General features: G+C 52.0%; 2 protein-coding genes across 5 annotated transcripts in view; both read left to right on the forward strand.

Annotated features, from left to right (window-relative positions):
- The window catches only part of LOC103619749 (discoidin domain-containing receptor 2), a 34,877-nt gene extending 30,880 nt beyond the window's left edge, over positions 1-3,997 (forward strand). For 3 of the 4 annotated variants that reach the window (XM_017740313.1, XM_008638312.2, XM_017740314.1), the window contains 2 exons: positions 1,084-1,233; positions 2,370-3,997. In XM_017740313.1, the coding sequence (XP_017595802.1) occupies positions 1,084-1,233; positions 2,370-2,510 (291 nt within the window). In that variant the 3' untranslated portion in view covers positions 2,511-3,997. Of the gene's footprint in view, positions 1-1,083; positions 1,234-1,990; positions 2,029-2,369 lie in introns of all 4 variants that reach the window. The other variant, XM_017740315.1, reaches the window with a different exon arrangement.
- Positions 3,998-4,689: 692 nt separating this feature from the next.
- Positions 4,690-14,816, forward strand: part of FAM166A (family with sequence similarity 166 member A) — a 16,588-nt gene continuing 6,461 nt past the window's right edge. The window contains exons 1-4 of the mRNA XM_017740284.1: positions 4,690-4,827; positions 7,397-7,604; positions 11,045-11,214; positions 14,600-14,813. Coding sequence (XP_017595773.1) covers positions 7,549-7,604; positions 11,045-11,214; positions 14,600-14,813 — 440 coding nt within the window. The 5' untranslated portion in view covers positions 4,690-4,827; positions 7,397-7,548. The remainder of the gene's footprint in view (positions 4,828-7,396; positions 7,605-11,044; positions 11,215-14,599; positions 14,814-14,816) is intronic.

The raw sequence follows: 14,816 nt of genomic DNA on the forward strand, positions 1-14,816 counted from the left end.
AGTCCTGCTGGAATTGTAAGGAGGTTGCCTCTCTGTGCTTATTTCCCCAGTTGGGAAGCTGAGAGGGGCAGGGACAAAACTTCATGAGTTTTTCGAGTGCCAGGTTGTGGGGTTTTTTCATGTTTAAGGGTCCTGCTTTTTCCCCTCAGATTGTTCCACAGCGCAAACACCTCCACTCTGGAGGATATTTAGCCAAGTATTTCTTTCTCATAGTAGTTGGTGAGTTACTTTCTTGCAACATGCTCTCCAAGCACCCAGGAAAATTGCAGTTACCTCTGCTATAAAGGCTGCCAGGCCCATGCTTTCCTAAAAACCACCCTCTTCCTGGTTACAGCTGCATCTAAACCATAAATCACTCCCATCTTCCCTGTGTGAACATCTTCCAAACCTTGACAGACTGCAAGGGTTGCCAGATAAGCCTGGGTGAAGTGGGGCTTGGGTGTTTTCTGCCCAAACAGGCCCTCCAGCCCCTCAAGTGTTTTGTGTTATTTTCTGAGCAATCTTCTTTTTACTTCTCCAGAAACACATTGTTCCAAACGCAGCCAGTTTGGGCACATTTTTTTGAAGACAGAAAACAGGGACTGCAAGAAGATTGTCACTGGCTTCTTACACATGCAAAAATCAAAACTGTCTTGGGCCTTTCTCTAAGAGTCTGAAGTCTGCTCTGGCTCTGCTTTCACCCTGAGGGCTTTGCTTCCCTTTCAAAGGCTTTTCTGTGAGCTCTGCTGTTTTGGGTGGACGTAGGCAGTAGCTGTCCACCCCCCCCAGTTCATTTAATTCTGCTGCAAACAGAATTTCTTGGAGGGACAGAAGTTTCTGGCCTTCTCTGGGACCTGCTCCCTGTTACAAAGCTTTGCCCCTGTGAAAACCTTCTCAGGGCTTGTGGGACCCCCCTTGCTACTCCTGCCCCACAAACAGCCCTGTCATCCTTGTGTGTGTGCGGCTGGGAGCAGCTCACCTGCTGTGCTGGCTCTTTTTGGAGCATTTTCCCTGGTGCATCCTCATGTTGAGCTGCAGAGGGTGCAGACTGAAAGGGCTTTGCTGAAAGCAAACCTGGGCTGAGCAGATCCTCTCTGTCCACAGGGCAAGTTCACCACAGCCAGCGACGTGTGGGCGTTCGGGGTCACCCTGTGGGAGATGTTTGTGCTGTGCAAGGAGCAGCCCTACAGCCTCCTCACGGACGAGCAGGTCATCGAGAACACGGGGGAGTTCTTCCGCAGCCAGGGCAGGCAGGTAAGGAATGCAGCAGGCTCCTCCTTCACTCAGCCACTCCCATCCAGGTGGGTGTTCCCGGGGCCTCCCCCCCTGCCCTCACCTCCTCTGCATCTACTCAACTTCTCACCTGTGTCCTGCCTCTCCTCCCCTTTTCCTGGGCTCACTGCACCAATTTTCCTCTCTTGGAGTCTCACTGGAAGAATCTCTCTGCCCTGTCCTGCTTCTTTCCTATTCTAAACCACTTCACTCTGCCCTGTCTGCAGCTTTTCCAGGCTCTCCCACACAATCCTCGTGCTCCTTTCCTCTGTCAGCACTCTCCCACCAGCATTGCCTCTGAAAGATGAGGAAGCAGGAGGGAGTTGAGGTGGGAAGGAGCAGTTGTTAGTTCCCAGGGATTAGATCCTCCCTGTAGTATCTCCACATATGCCAGGAAGCCTTTGGCCATCTCCAGCTGCTGAAGGGCTTTTCTGTGTCATTTTGTCCCCACTGCTGCTGCCCTCAATAGATACCAGTGGTACAGGACACTCCATCTCCTCAGTACCCAAAGCTGTGGAGTGCCAGTTCAGAACAGTTCTCCCCAAAATTCACCTTTAGCACCAGGGAATAAAGGGAAATAAAATGATGGGGGGTTTACTCACCATCTCCCAAATACTAATGATTAGCCAAGAGCCTAAAAGAAGTGAGCCTAAAAAATGAGAGGGAGAAATGAAATCATTCTGCTCAGCTGTGCTGTAGATAAGCTCTAAAAGGTGTTCTTTCTGTCTCTGCTAACAAGCTGTCACAATGCTTAGAAAGCCTCATGGATTGTCTACGGTGAGTTGAAAGTACTTGGATTTTATTGTGGTAAATCTGGGTTTGGTTTGTGTTTTGCTGTCTCTTGGGAGACAAATCCCTCAGAAGCCTTGATGTTTTCTGGGGGACAAAGGCCTGTTTTGTGACCAGCTCATCAGTCAAGTTGGCAAAGTGTCCGTGGTGCCGTTTGAGAGGCTCTGTCCAGACTCTGCTGCCAGACTGGGGCTGGATGGATTCCAAACACTGCATGGTGGCTGTGTCTTGTAAACCTGGAATGAAACTGTCTTTTGGTGTTACTTTAGTAAAAGCTCAGTTCTTTTTGTGAAAACCCCACTGAAATACCATGACTCTCTTCCTTTCAGATCTATCTCTCCCAGACTCCTCTGTGTCCTAACCCTGTGTTCGACCTGATGCTGAAATGCTGGAGCAGGGATATCAAAGATCGTCCCACTTTTGACGTGATCCACCAGTTCCTGCTAGAACAAATGGAATCAAACATTTGACTCCAGGAAAGAGGCAAACTGTTGAGAACAGAGTGACTTTGGGGTCTCTTTGCCTGTCCCTCACAGTCTGGGCCCTATTTCAGTTGGGATGTCCATGGCAGCTGCTCGTTCTCTTGGCCATGGTCTGACACACAGGACCAGAGGATCTCATTTGGTTGAAAAAATCATCTCCTCTTCTGAATCATTTCCTGGGAATACTGTGAGAGGGGTTTTATTGGATACCCATACACCTTTGGGCAAAAGGAATGAGTAAAACTTGGAGGGACTTGGAGCTCTCTCCTGGCTGGAAGAGAAGGCCTGGTCAGTGAGAGCGCTGCCACTCGAGAGCAGGTTTCTGGAAGGAAAGACTGCAGCCTTCTAGAGCTGTTCCATGAAATCAGATGGAAGTCTTGTGCACATTAGCAAGTGTTTCTGTGTGCTCTTGCTACAATGGTGAGAGACCAGAAGCATCTGGAGCTGGGAAATGGTTTAATGGACTTGGGAACTGACGGAGCATTTAGGAACCCTTTGGGAGTGACACTACCAGGGTCTACAGAAGATGCTGAAACAAGAGTCCAAGATGATGTTCTGTTTTCCTGTGGTTGTTAAGCACTGCTTTGGTTATATATGTGCGTTTTCCCCACACTGGATTTTTTTGTTGTTGTTTTCTAGAAAAAATGATTTTGAAAATGAATGTTAAAGGTCATTGGGAGGTCACTGTGTTAGAAGGTCTTCCTCTGACCTACAGATTAAGGTTAGGGTAGGGAGTTTGTATTGAGAAGTAGCCGATACTGTACTACTGTCACTACGTAGATTTATTAACCTAATGAACTTGTAGCCACAATGGACTGATGTGCAATTAATCCTGTATAATTACCCATCAATATGAGATCTCTAAATCAATGCTGTTACGTGGGAGAGGGAACTTAGATTTGGTGGAACCGGATGGCTGAGAGCAGAACCCTCTTTGTCACTTGTCACAGCTGCCACGAGAGGGACGGGAGGAGCACGCAGGTCACACGTGTGTGTCTGGAGCCCGAGGTTCCTCTCCAGGTGTGCAGCAGGTTGGTGCCATGGCCAGGCAGGGGCAGCTGAGCCCAGGCTCTGTCACTGCTGTGTCACAGGAGGCCCCAGGGCTGGGCTGGCACATCCCCTGCTGTGGCCTGTCCTTTATCTCAGTGCGGGGCCTGTTACTCATTGAACTTGGGGTTGCTTTTTGTGTGTCCTGTCACAAACAGCTCATTCTTTGGAGGGTTTTAGAGGGCTCTGAAATCCATTTGGAGCGAGTTAGAGAATTCAGTGTGTTTCTACAATGAATCCGTTGTGGATTTACCAGGTGCCTGGGGAATACTCTGCTATTCCCTCTCTAATCATTTAGCAAGATACTTTGGACCAAACCAAATATTTCATAAGCTGGGAGAAGATGAAAGCTCAGCACTTGGCTTTTTTTTTTTTTTTTTTGTTTAAAAAGTAGAATCCAGCATAAGATGTATTTCCAGTAAAGATTATAAAGATAATTTTCATGTTAGCCACAAGCATAGATGACTGGCTGGCTGTGCTGCGAGAGGGCACTGCTGAGAGGGGAATGCCTGAGTGGTTACAACACAGGGATAATTGTGCTAAAAGAAACACGCTGCTTCTGAATGGGCAGATGCCAGGATGGAGCGTGGCATGGCTGTGTCTGCTCCTTGGGAGGGCTCCAGCCATGGCTGGGCTGTCCTGCTGGGGATGTGTCCCCACCCCAGCTGCTCCTCTGAGCCCCTTTAGGGCTGGGGAGCTGGAGGGCCCAAGTGCTCTCATCTCCCTGCAGGGATACCTGGAATCTCACCTCCACATAGGTTTGGTTTTTTTCTCCCTGTGACTGGGGTGAGCTGCCCTTCCCTGTGGGAGTCAGAGCCAGCAGGTCCCTGCTGCAGCCTGCTGGGTGCTGTTGTCTGGCAAACCACTCAGCCATGGGGTTTCTGGAGCATCCCTGCCCCAGAACATGTCCCCAGTATCACCCAGCCGTGTGTGTGGTCCCCTGTGCTCCGGAGCTGGGAGCTCCCAGGGTGTGGAGCGTCCCCTCTGTGCTTCTGTGACATCTGGATGTGCTGTTCCTCCACTGACATGGTGACATACAAAGTTTGTCTCATACCAATAAATTCTAATGATAACCTTGACAAAAGTGAATTTCTACCTTTTTTCTTTTTTTACCCAGGTGTCTGCCCTGAGAATTGATATTTCGGTGTGGCTGTTCAGTAGCTCTTTGGGGAGTGTGTGACCCCTGGGTTTGGAGGAAGCAGCCACAGACCATTCAGAGAAGAGAGTTTTCAGGGGAGTTTCTGGAAATGCTGGAAAGGTGCTGGCCCAAATCCCCTTGGGCTGGTGGGACCTGGATGGGCCTGGGGTTGTTGGTTGGTGCTGCATTTCAATAAGCAACTTTTTCATCTCAGTGTTAAAATCAGGTGCTTTAGGCTGGGAGGAGACTTTGTAGGTCCCTTATCAACCTGTCCACTAAAAGCTGAGCTAATTTCAAAGTTCCCTTGGGGTGCTCTGGGCTTTGAGAATCTCCAGGGTTGGAGATGCCACCCGCACCCCTGACCCTGTCCCGTGCCCATGAAGAACTTTTTCCTGGCGCCTGGTGGACCTTTCCCTTGTGCCTGTTCCCTCTTGGTCTTTCACTGTGCCCCTCTGAGCTGAGCCATCGTACCCCTGGCAGCCCCTGGGGTTGCCCCTGCTCAGAGCTTAGGTATTTGGGCAAACTCAAATAGATTTTATAAAGGCTGGGGATATCAGATCTCTCCATTTAGGCACCAAGGACAGGAGTCAAAGCAGCATTTTTATCTTCTCAGATATAAGTTTGAGGGAAATTAGGCCTTCAGGTGATGATCTTTAAGGTCCCTTCCAACCCAAACCAGTCTGGGATTCTGGGATGTTTAATCAATTCCATACAGGAGTTAGATATTCACTGATTTATTTCTATCTTCACTGGCTGCAAATGTTCTTGAAAAAAGAAAGGTTTGACCAAAAGGAGAAGCTACTGCTGCTCCATCAGCAATCCAGTCAGTATTCCAGGAGTTCTGAAACATCCACAAATTCCCAGTGAGATTTGATAGGCTGAAGGCCCTGGGCCAGGCTCAGCAAGTCAAGTATTGCAAACTTTACACCTCCTAAACTGGATTTCAATCTTTCCTTTCCTTCCCTCCCCCTGGGCCAGGTGCCCTCACCTTCCTAATGATCTTCTGCCCCTCACACATCACTGTGTCACTCTTGGAAAACCTGTACTGAGGCACGTGTGGCTGAAGTTGTTCTGGAACACAGAAGCAGCACATCAGAAACCACCTTTAGCAGCTGGGGGAGAACACCTGAGCACAGCTCGGTGACTTTGCTGCCTCCAGAACAGCTCAGGGCAGCGTTTGGAACTTAAACCTCCCTGGGATCCCTCATTCCCCAGCTCTGGCCAAGCCCCACCAAGGCAGGGCTGGCTTGGGGTTCTACCTTAGCCCTGGAGGAGACAAAGGGCTCTCCACACAGACAGAAGGAGTGGGTAGTTTTAATCTCCTCAGGGAAACCTCTAATTCAATCCTTTCTCCTTACTGTGACAGTGAAATCACAGCAGGGCTGAAACCATTTGCATAATTCACAGAGGCTGATACTGCTCAGACACCAAAGAAATAAAACCCTGCAGGTCCTGCATGGACAGCTCTGGGTTCAGACCTGGGCAAGTGAAGCAACACAAGTTCTTCACCCTTTAAAGCTGTTGTCCTGCAAGAACCACACCCCTACAGCAAACAGCTACCGCAGAAAATTACAAAAAGACTCAAGACTGATGGGAAAACTGGTTTGAAAACTTACATGGTTCTCAAGTACTTACTAGACTGTCTCACTCTTCTGTACACGACAAACACAACAACTGCTATAAGCAGCAGTGCAACTGCAGCTCCAATTGCAATTCCAGTCAGCTGGGAGGGGAATTCAGGGAGAAAGAAGTTAATAATTTTCAGCTTCAGAAGCTACTCTGTACTTTTTGCAGGGCTGAAGAACACTCAGCTCAGTGAGATGTCTAAAAGTCAAGCACATTCATAAATACTTAATTTTTAATTCAAACATCACACATGCAAGAAGTTTAAACTGCAGCAGTGACCAGTGCTGAGTTCACATGCAAAATATCCCATGTTTTAATTCCCCAGGAGCTGTGAGCTGATCAGTGCAGTGTACAGGAGGTGCATGAGGGCATCGAGTGCCAGGACAACGGGGAATGGCCTTAAGATGAAGGAGGGCAGGGCTGGATGGGAGATTGGGAAGGAATTGTTCCCTGGGAGGGTGGGCAGGCCCTGGCACAGGGTGCCCAGAGCAGCTGGGGCTGCCCCTGGATCCCTGGCAGTGCCCAAGGCCAGGCTGGACATTGGGGCGGGGAGCAGCCTGGGATGGTGTCCCTGCCCATGGCAGGGGGTGGGACAAGGTGATTTTTCAGGTCCCTTCCAACCCAAACCAGTCTGGGCTGTTCAGCAAACAGGAGCCCCTGTTCTGGGCAGGGAGAAACCCAGCACCTGCAAGGCAACGTGGCCACGTTGTGTTGGGAATGGGAGCAAGCTTTACCCTGCAGGAATCAGGCAGTGAAGGATCATGCCACCCTCAGACAGGCAGGCCGGGAGGGCAGTGGGGAGCGGGGAGAGGAGGGATGGCTGAGCCCAGGGAATCCCTGAGCCTGTGCCTCGAGCTTTCCCTGCTGGGAGCAGGAGCACATGGCCTGACCAGGCAGGCACAGCTGGGCTCTCCAGAGTGCTGGTGCTGGATGTGAACCACGGACACGTGTTTGTGCTGGGGCCGCTCACGGGGAACATCTGGCACTGCTGTCTCCAGGGCTGGGAGCCCTCAGGCAACCTGACAAACGCTGTAATATTCCTGTGTTTGTCCAAAACTTCCAGGTGGGGAAAGAAAGAGCTGTGTCCAGGAGAAGCTGAGGGGTTTTGCGCTGCAGATGGAACCTGGTGGGGGCTGACATCACAAAGGCTCCCCTGGTGACCGCATTGAGCTGCGTCTCCTTCCCCCCCTCCCCACCACCAGCTGTAACATCACCATGGCATCCTACAAGGGAAGCAGCATCTTCCCTCGAAACCCCTACCACATCCCTGGGTAAGTTCATGCAAAACATCCATTTCCAATGCAAATAGCTCTGGTTGGGATCAGGGAGAATTTATGACTCGTGATGTTTTGGGTTTTCTTAAAGACCAATTCAATAACCCATGTAACAGTGCTCTGAAGGACACAGAGCTCCAGGAGAAGCAGCACCTTACAGAAGGGTAGAGTGACAGACCACGCCATAGTGTGTGGACAGCAAAGCCAAAATTGTTCTTTTTTCCCATTTCTTTTAAGCTGCCAAATGCCACCAGAGCTACTGGGCAGGGTTTGGCTTCCAAACTGTCGTAATAGTTGCATCAAGGATTTTTGGAAGTCTCCTTTAAGTAAATGGTTGTACAGATGTGACACCCTCTGGTCACTAGGCTGGAGCCCTGTCCTGCTGCTGGGTCAGGGACTGGAAAGTCTAGTGATTTACTCCACAAGTAGTTGGATTTCTTTCCAAAGCTTTTTGTGATGCTCTCCTCTAAAGGCTTGGAAAGAAGAAACCCTGGATATGAGGCAATGATTTACAGGGGAGAAGGTAAGATATGAATGGGAAGAACAAGGGAATTGCTGTGAATTAAGAAGCTGTGTGTGGGGTGAGACCTGGTCTGGGTGTGTAAAGGGGGTGGGAAGGGCTGGGTGGTCCCCAAGGGAAAAGCAGCTGCTGTGGGTACAGAATCCCTTGGATTAGCCCAGGCTGAGGCGAACCAGGCTGTGAGCCCTGGCACAGGGAATGCCAGCCATGTCCTGTGGGTGCAGGGCAGGAACAGTGGGGGCAGATCCCAGCCACAGGGAGAGGGTGGAGCAGGTTTCCTCAAGGCTGCTCCTGCAGTGACGACCAAATCAGCCCTTCCCATCACAGTGACAGCCAGCATTTTCCATTACTGATCTCTGTACCTTCCCACTCACAAAAGCTCTGAGGTTGGGGGTTTTAAACTCCTTTTTGCATTGCTGTGGCCATCTGATGGGACATTCCGTGTGTGCTGTCAAAGCTGTGCTGGCAGCAGCTTGGGAATGACGAGGGACAGCAAGGAGGGAGCCATGGCTGGAATTGCAGCCCCAAAAGCCTCAACACCTTCCCTTGCTCACCCCTGGCTGCCTGCAGCTCCCTCAGGGGCAGCTCCAAGCCCAGGTATGGACACAGCAGCTGGGGCTGCTCCTCTCCGGAGCTGCTTCGACCTCTGGAGGAGGAACCAAATGCTGCTGCTGCATTTATTGGTGCTGTGCAGGCTCAGGGCACCCCCTGAGCCCCCGTGGGTGCTGAGGGCGCTGCTTTGTGTCTGCTTTGGGTGGCTGAGGGCGAGGAAGAGCTGCCTGAAGGGCATCATCAGCAGAGCCCTGCACTGGGGTGTCACGGGAGGAGGGTTTGTGTCCAGGATGTCACCAGGTGTCCCATGTGCTGCACCTGCCTGTGCCACTGAACCTACAAACACCACGGGAACACCAAAGCACGTTGTTGACACTCAGGCCAGGCAATGGTCACAGCAGGAGTTTGAAAAGCCACCACAGCGCTCAAGAGCACTGGGAAGCCTAAACCCAATGAGTGGGATGCCTTGGGAAGGTCTGGGTGGGCAGAGAAGGTGTCAGTCCATGAATCCTGGGCACAGCCCTGTCCTGGCTCTGCGGAGCTGGGAAGGGTTTGGAGACAAGTGAGGGTGGGCCCAGGGCCAAGGCTTTGCTGGCGACCAGGGAGGCAGAGCAGGTTTGGGTGGCAGCCTGGGAGTGGCGATGGAGGAGATAGGGCTGAGCAAGGGCAGGGTGAGCCGGGCTCAGCCTCGGGCGAGCGGGTTTTTGGTGCTCACCAGCCTGAACCCCCAAAGAGGGATCCCCAAAAGGGATCAACACCTCAGCACAGGGGCACAAACAGCCCTGCTGAGGCTGGTCCCTTCCCCAGGCTTTCACCAGCAGCACTCATAGCTCCCTCCATGGCAGATCCCTCTCTGTGCACCCAGACCGACTCGCTCAGCTGACCTCGTGTTTAATCGCGGGGGAACGGAGCCCTTTCTCAGCCCAACCATTATTTTGTCCGTGATCAAAATCCCTCCAGCCATCCTGTAATTATTTGGGCTGTGTCATTTGTGCCCTCGCTCAGTTTTATCATCCTGGTGTTGCTTCCCTGTGTTGCAAGACTCATTGAGAATCCCTGGGGATGAGCCACCGAGCTGCCGGGGAGGAATCCTGCGTGCAGAGTGGGGAAACCTGCCAAGAGTAAATGCACGGCTCTGCTTGCTGTTGTTTAAACTATTTGGAAGGGAAAGTACTTACTCATCATCTTATGATCCTCATGCATCATCTGGCTTTATCCCCGGATCCACGCTGCGCTCATTGATGGAATATTTCTGTCTGTCCCTTGCAACTGGCAGCTCTACCTTTCTTCAGTGCTGGAATAACATCACCATTAGGAAATCTGAGACTGGAGCAGCTCGAGTTTCTCATGGTGGCTCGGAGCAGAGCCAGAGCTGCAGCATCTGCCCTGCCCTCGGCCACCACCGAGTCACAGTGCCCATCCCAGGGCTTGGGCAGCGGAGAGATCCCAAACAACCAGAGCTGTATTTGTTCCCGGGGCTGACCACGTTCGCTGTGCCCACCCTGTGCCAGGCAGTGCCTGGGTGGACTCACCAGCCCAGGCCCACTCCTTGCTGTGAGCAGAGAGAGGAGGGTGCAAGTGAGGAATTATTCTGATTTCTGAGTTTCAGTACTGAACAAGAGACACTGGGATTTTCTCAGCTACTCACTGTGTGTCAGAGCAGAGGCACTGCAAAGTTTAAACGCTGAACTGCAAATGATATTTTAACTGGGGGACTGTGGATGTTGGTGCTGCCAAAGCCACTGCAGGCTGTGCTGGGAGTTTCCCATCCACAGGTGCAGCTCCCTGACCTCATCCTGCATTTCTCCATGAACCAAAGGCCTGTGCCTGTACACGCCTGTGAACTGAGCCAGTTTTCATGCTGCCAGATGAGAACATGTGTGTGAAACACAGACACTGCCCCCGGCCTCCTGTGTAACCACACATGTGGTCTCGGTTCTGCCCCTGCGCTGCGGCTCCACCCGGGCTCACGGGCACATCCCATCCATCACCTTCCCTGGGCTCCTGGACAGGGCCTTTCCAGGGTACAAAAGCTCTGCAGCAGATTTGCACTGCCAGAGGGCAGGGTTAGATGGGATACTGGGAAGGAATTGTTCCCTGGGAGGGTGGGCAGGCCCTGGCACAGGGTGCCCAGAGCAGCTGGGGCTGCCCCTGGATCCCTGGCAGTGCCCAAGGCCAGGCTGGACATTGGGGCTTGGAGCAGCCTGGGACAGTGGGAGGTGTCCCTGCCCATGGCAGGGGGTGGCACTGGATGAGCTTTAAGGTCCCTTCCAGCCCAAACCAGTCTGGGATTCCATGATTATCCCACCAGTCCCCAGCTCCCACTGCTGCCTCGGTGATGGCTCTTTTCCGGTTTCCTCCTCAGCTATGGGGGCTACGTCCCTCAGTTCACCTTCAGGTTTGGGAATACCTACGGCAGAACCACCCACGATGTGCTGATGGATCCCACTGTCAGCAAGAGCCATCGCTCCGTGCTGGCACCACTGGACAACAAGGAAAACCTCCTTGAGCTCCATTACCACATCGAGCATCCAGGTGAGCAAATGGACCCTGCTAATGAGCACAGGGTTAATTACCAGTACTGGGATCTGTGCCCACCCGTCCTTGGTAGGCTGCTGGGTGAAATGGGGTATTTTCCTCGGAGCAATCACAGCTCTGGTGTAGGAGCACTGACACCTGGAGAGCAGCAGAGTGAGGAGTTGGAGCTCTCAGCCTCAGCTTGTGAGGATGGGGATTCTTGTGTTGTGGAGAGGAGAGTTTGAGTTCTCAGGTTATCTTCAGTTAGATGAAGATAAGTGATTTTATGGCATATTATGAACTCACTCCCTGATTCTTCCAGAATTCCTGTTGTGGTTTAACCCTGGCTGGCAACTAAACCCCACACAGCTGCTCGCTCACAAATCCCAAACATGGCCTGTATTAGCTGCTGCAAAGATAATGACCTCTATCCCTGTCAAGCCCAGCACAATTCCACGGGCTAGAATCCATCTTTCTGGGGAAGATCTGGTCTCCTACCTCAGATCCTTTCCTGGCTCACCTGCCTGGTGCAGACCTCGCTCAGCTCTGAGCTCTGACAGCTTGGGATTGATTTTGCTTCTTGCTGCTCCTCCTCAGCACAGCAGAAGGACTCCTGTGCTTTCCCTTTCCATCCTTTTCCTTTCTTTCCCTTCCCCACTTTGCTAACAGGCCCCATCTCCTCCATCAGAGACAGGCTCATGTGGATTCCCAGCACTGGGAATTTGCAGGAATCTCCTACCAAGTCCCAGCCCTTTGGGCAGAGTGCCTGGTCCGTGCTGAGCAGCCCCAAACCAGGCACAGCAGAGCTGCCCTGTGATCCTGACCAGCCCCTCGGGGATGTGCCATCCTTTGGGGACATTTGCCACGTCCCATCCCGTGGCTGAGCCGTGGCTGTTGTGGATGCCCTGGGCAGTGGGAATGAGTTTCCTCCAGGATGATGTGCCCATATGGGGTCTGGGTCTTTATTTCCCTGGGGATGCCACACCAAAGTGTTGCTTTCTCATTTCTCACGGGGAATTCGTGCCGTGCAGCTTCTTGCAGACTTTTGGCCTCTCTGCTCCTCCTGGCCCTGTTTTCCAGGATCCAGGCCTCCACTACACAGGTGGTGTTTACAGGCTTAATTCCTGGAGATTTGAATTTGCATTTCTTTGGACTAAAATAGAGCTTGGACAGACCCAACTAACCAGTTGACCGAGTTGCTCTCTCATTATTCTGGTTCTCTCCTGGTTGCCAGTGCCAGAGCTCACGTTCGCTGCTCGTTAGGGAGGTCCTGAAGAACGTGGCCATGGGGAGCCACCCCTGGCTGTGCTGATAAGGTCCCCAACAGCTCCTGCTGTCCAGCTGGCCCCGTGCAATCCCTGAAACCCTCCCCAGGTGCTGCCTGGTGTCCTTCTGGGTGTTTTATGTGATGGAGATCAAAGAGCTCATGGCAGTGCCAGGCCTGTGGCTGCCTTTGGCAAACTCGGTCTCAAGACTTTTTCTCAAGGTCTGGCTTTGATAAAGCCTCGTTGATGGGCACCAAGTACTTTGCTGCTTTCTATCAGTTCAACCCCATTTGTTTTCTTGCTGGAAGTGAAATCAGGCTCTGCTCTGGGGGATCTCTTCCTTCTGGTGACCAGTGACAGCACCCAGGGAGCGGCTGGAGCTGGGCAAGGGGAATTTAGGTTGGATATCAGGGAAAGGTTCTTCCCCCAGAGGGTGCTGGGCACTGCCCAGGCTCCCCAGGGAATGGGCACGGCCCCGAGGCTGCCAGAGCTCCAGGAGCGTTTGGACAGCGCTGCCAGGGATGCCCAGGGTGGGGCTGTTGGGGGGTCTGGGCAGGGCCAGGGGTTGGACTGGATGATCTTGATGGGCCCTTCCAGCTCAGGATATTTTGTGATTCCATGAGATCAGCCAGGGATGTGCTGAATTATCCATCATCCATGCTGGAACTGGTTGTGGGCTCCCCAGGAACCTGACCTGAAAATGGGGATATTTACTCAAATCAAAAGCACTGTGCTCTCCTGGCTTTTCATTTTGCACCTCACTGAGCAGCCTTTCAGAATTGATCAGTTTGCAAATCCCAGGGTCATAAAAAGGACCTCTTAGGGGTTTCTCAAGTACAGAACAACCTAAGTTTCCCTTTCCTTTGGTTTGTGGGAGAGAGTAGATGCAACATTCTCATTAATAATGAAGTAAAAAGTAAACCTGCTTTAAAATTTGCACTCTGGATTGAAGAATCATTTTAATCAAGGATTTTTCTTTATTTTGTTGCCAGCCTGGACACTTGATAATTCAGTTGCATAGAGCATATTTTATAAGTTATATACAGAATATATACACATTATTCTGTGATTCTGGGCAGATTGCAAAGCTAAATGCCCACCAGAAGCTTATACTTGTGCAGAAAATGGGCAGATTTTGCTGATTTCTGCAGATTTGCAGAAATCATGGAATCATTCAGCTTGGAAAACACCTCTGAGATCGAGTCCCACACCAATCCAGCACTGCAGATGAACGGACTGTCTGCAGATGGAGCCTCTGCTGGAAGACGGTGCCTCATCCTGCAGGCTCAGCCCCGGGATGCAGATGTGCTCCCTAGGGGAGCTCAGAGGAAGGCTGTAATGACCAGAGGGTGGAAAAGAAACGACCTATGAGCACAAAAATGGAAGGAATTTGGTTTGTTTTAAAAAGACAAAGCTGACATAATAAAAGTTTTCCAACAAGGAAAAGGTGGCTGTGGGGTAGACGAGTGATCCTCGTCTGGAACCACAGAGGAGGGAAAAATGGGCTTCACTGCTGGCACAGAGGAAGAGAAAGTGCCTGAACCAGGGCTGGGGCACTCGAGGAGCCACGGCATGGGGGATCTTTAAGGGGAAATAAGACAAAAGTTGCCAAGCTCAGCTGTCCCTGCGAAGTCTCAAATCACAGGGCTCTGCCCCTGGCTCACAGTGGAGATATTTCACATTTGCTGGATGTAAGATAAATTTTTTCCAGCCAGTGTTACAGCAGATCCTTTCCTCGATGAGCAGCAACGGTGCCAGAGCAAGAATTCCTTGGAGGGGGCTCTGTTTGGGGTGGACAGACACAGCCACGTGGAGTTAAGGATTGAGGATTTTTTTCCCCTTTACTACTTTTTAACTTGGCTGGTGATATTTTACCATTTAGGTGAATATATAAGTGTTATTTAGCTCAGATTGGTGCAGGGTTTTCTGTGCAGGCCAGTTTGTCGATGGGGCTGACGGCACAGCCATGGGATGTGCATGGAGTGGATCCTTGTGGTCTCTTCCAACTCGAGCTATTCTCATTCTACACCACTGACCTCCAGGCTCCTTCCCATTCCCCCGGAGGCGCATGGGGATAATGGGAACCCCTCATCCTCTTCGGGCCACTCCTATCCCCTAACTCAGTGTCTGTCCTTCAGGGTATGTCACCTTCCAGCCCATCAACAGCCTTCCTGAAGTACCCCTTGGGCCACAACCCGTGGTCACGCCAGCGCCGGAGGAGCCCATGATGGCCCACATGGACCCCACGCACTGGCGGAGCCCCCCGGACACGGCCGCGCCCGGCGCCCGGCAGACCTGGCTGCCCCCGGGGCCGCTCCGCGGGACCGCCCCGCCCCCACCGCGCGAGGGGGGGCG

This window comes from Corvus brachyrhynchos, unplaced genomic scaffold, assembly GCF_000691975.1.
Source record: "Corvus brachyrhynchos isolate BGI_N302 unplaced genomic scaffold, ASM69197v1 scaffold305, whole genome shotgun sequence".
Lineage (NCBI taxonomy): Eukaryota > Metazoa > Chordata > Aves > Passeriformes > Corvidae > Corvus > Corvus brachyrhynchos.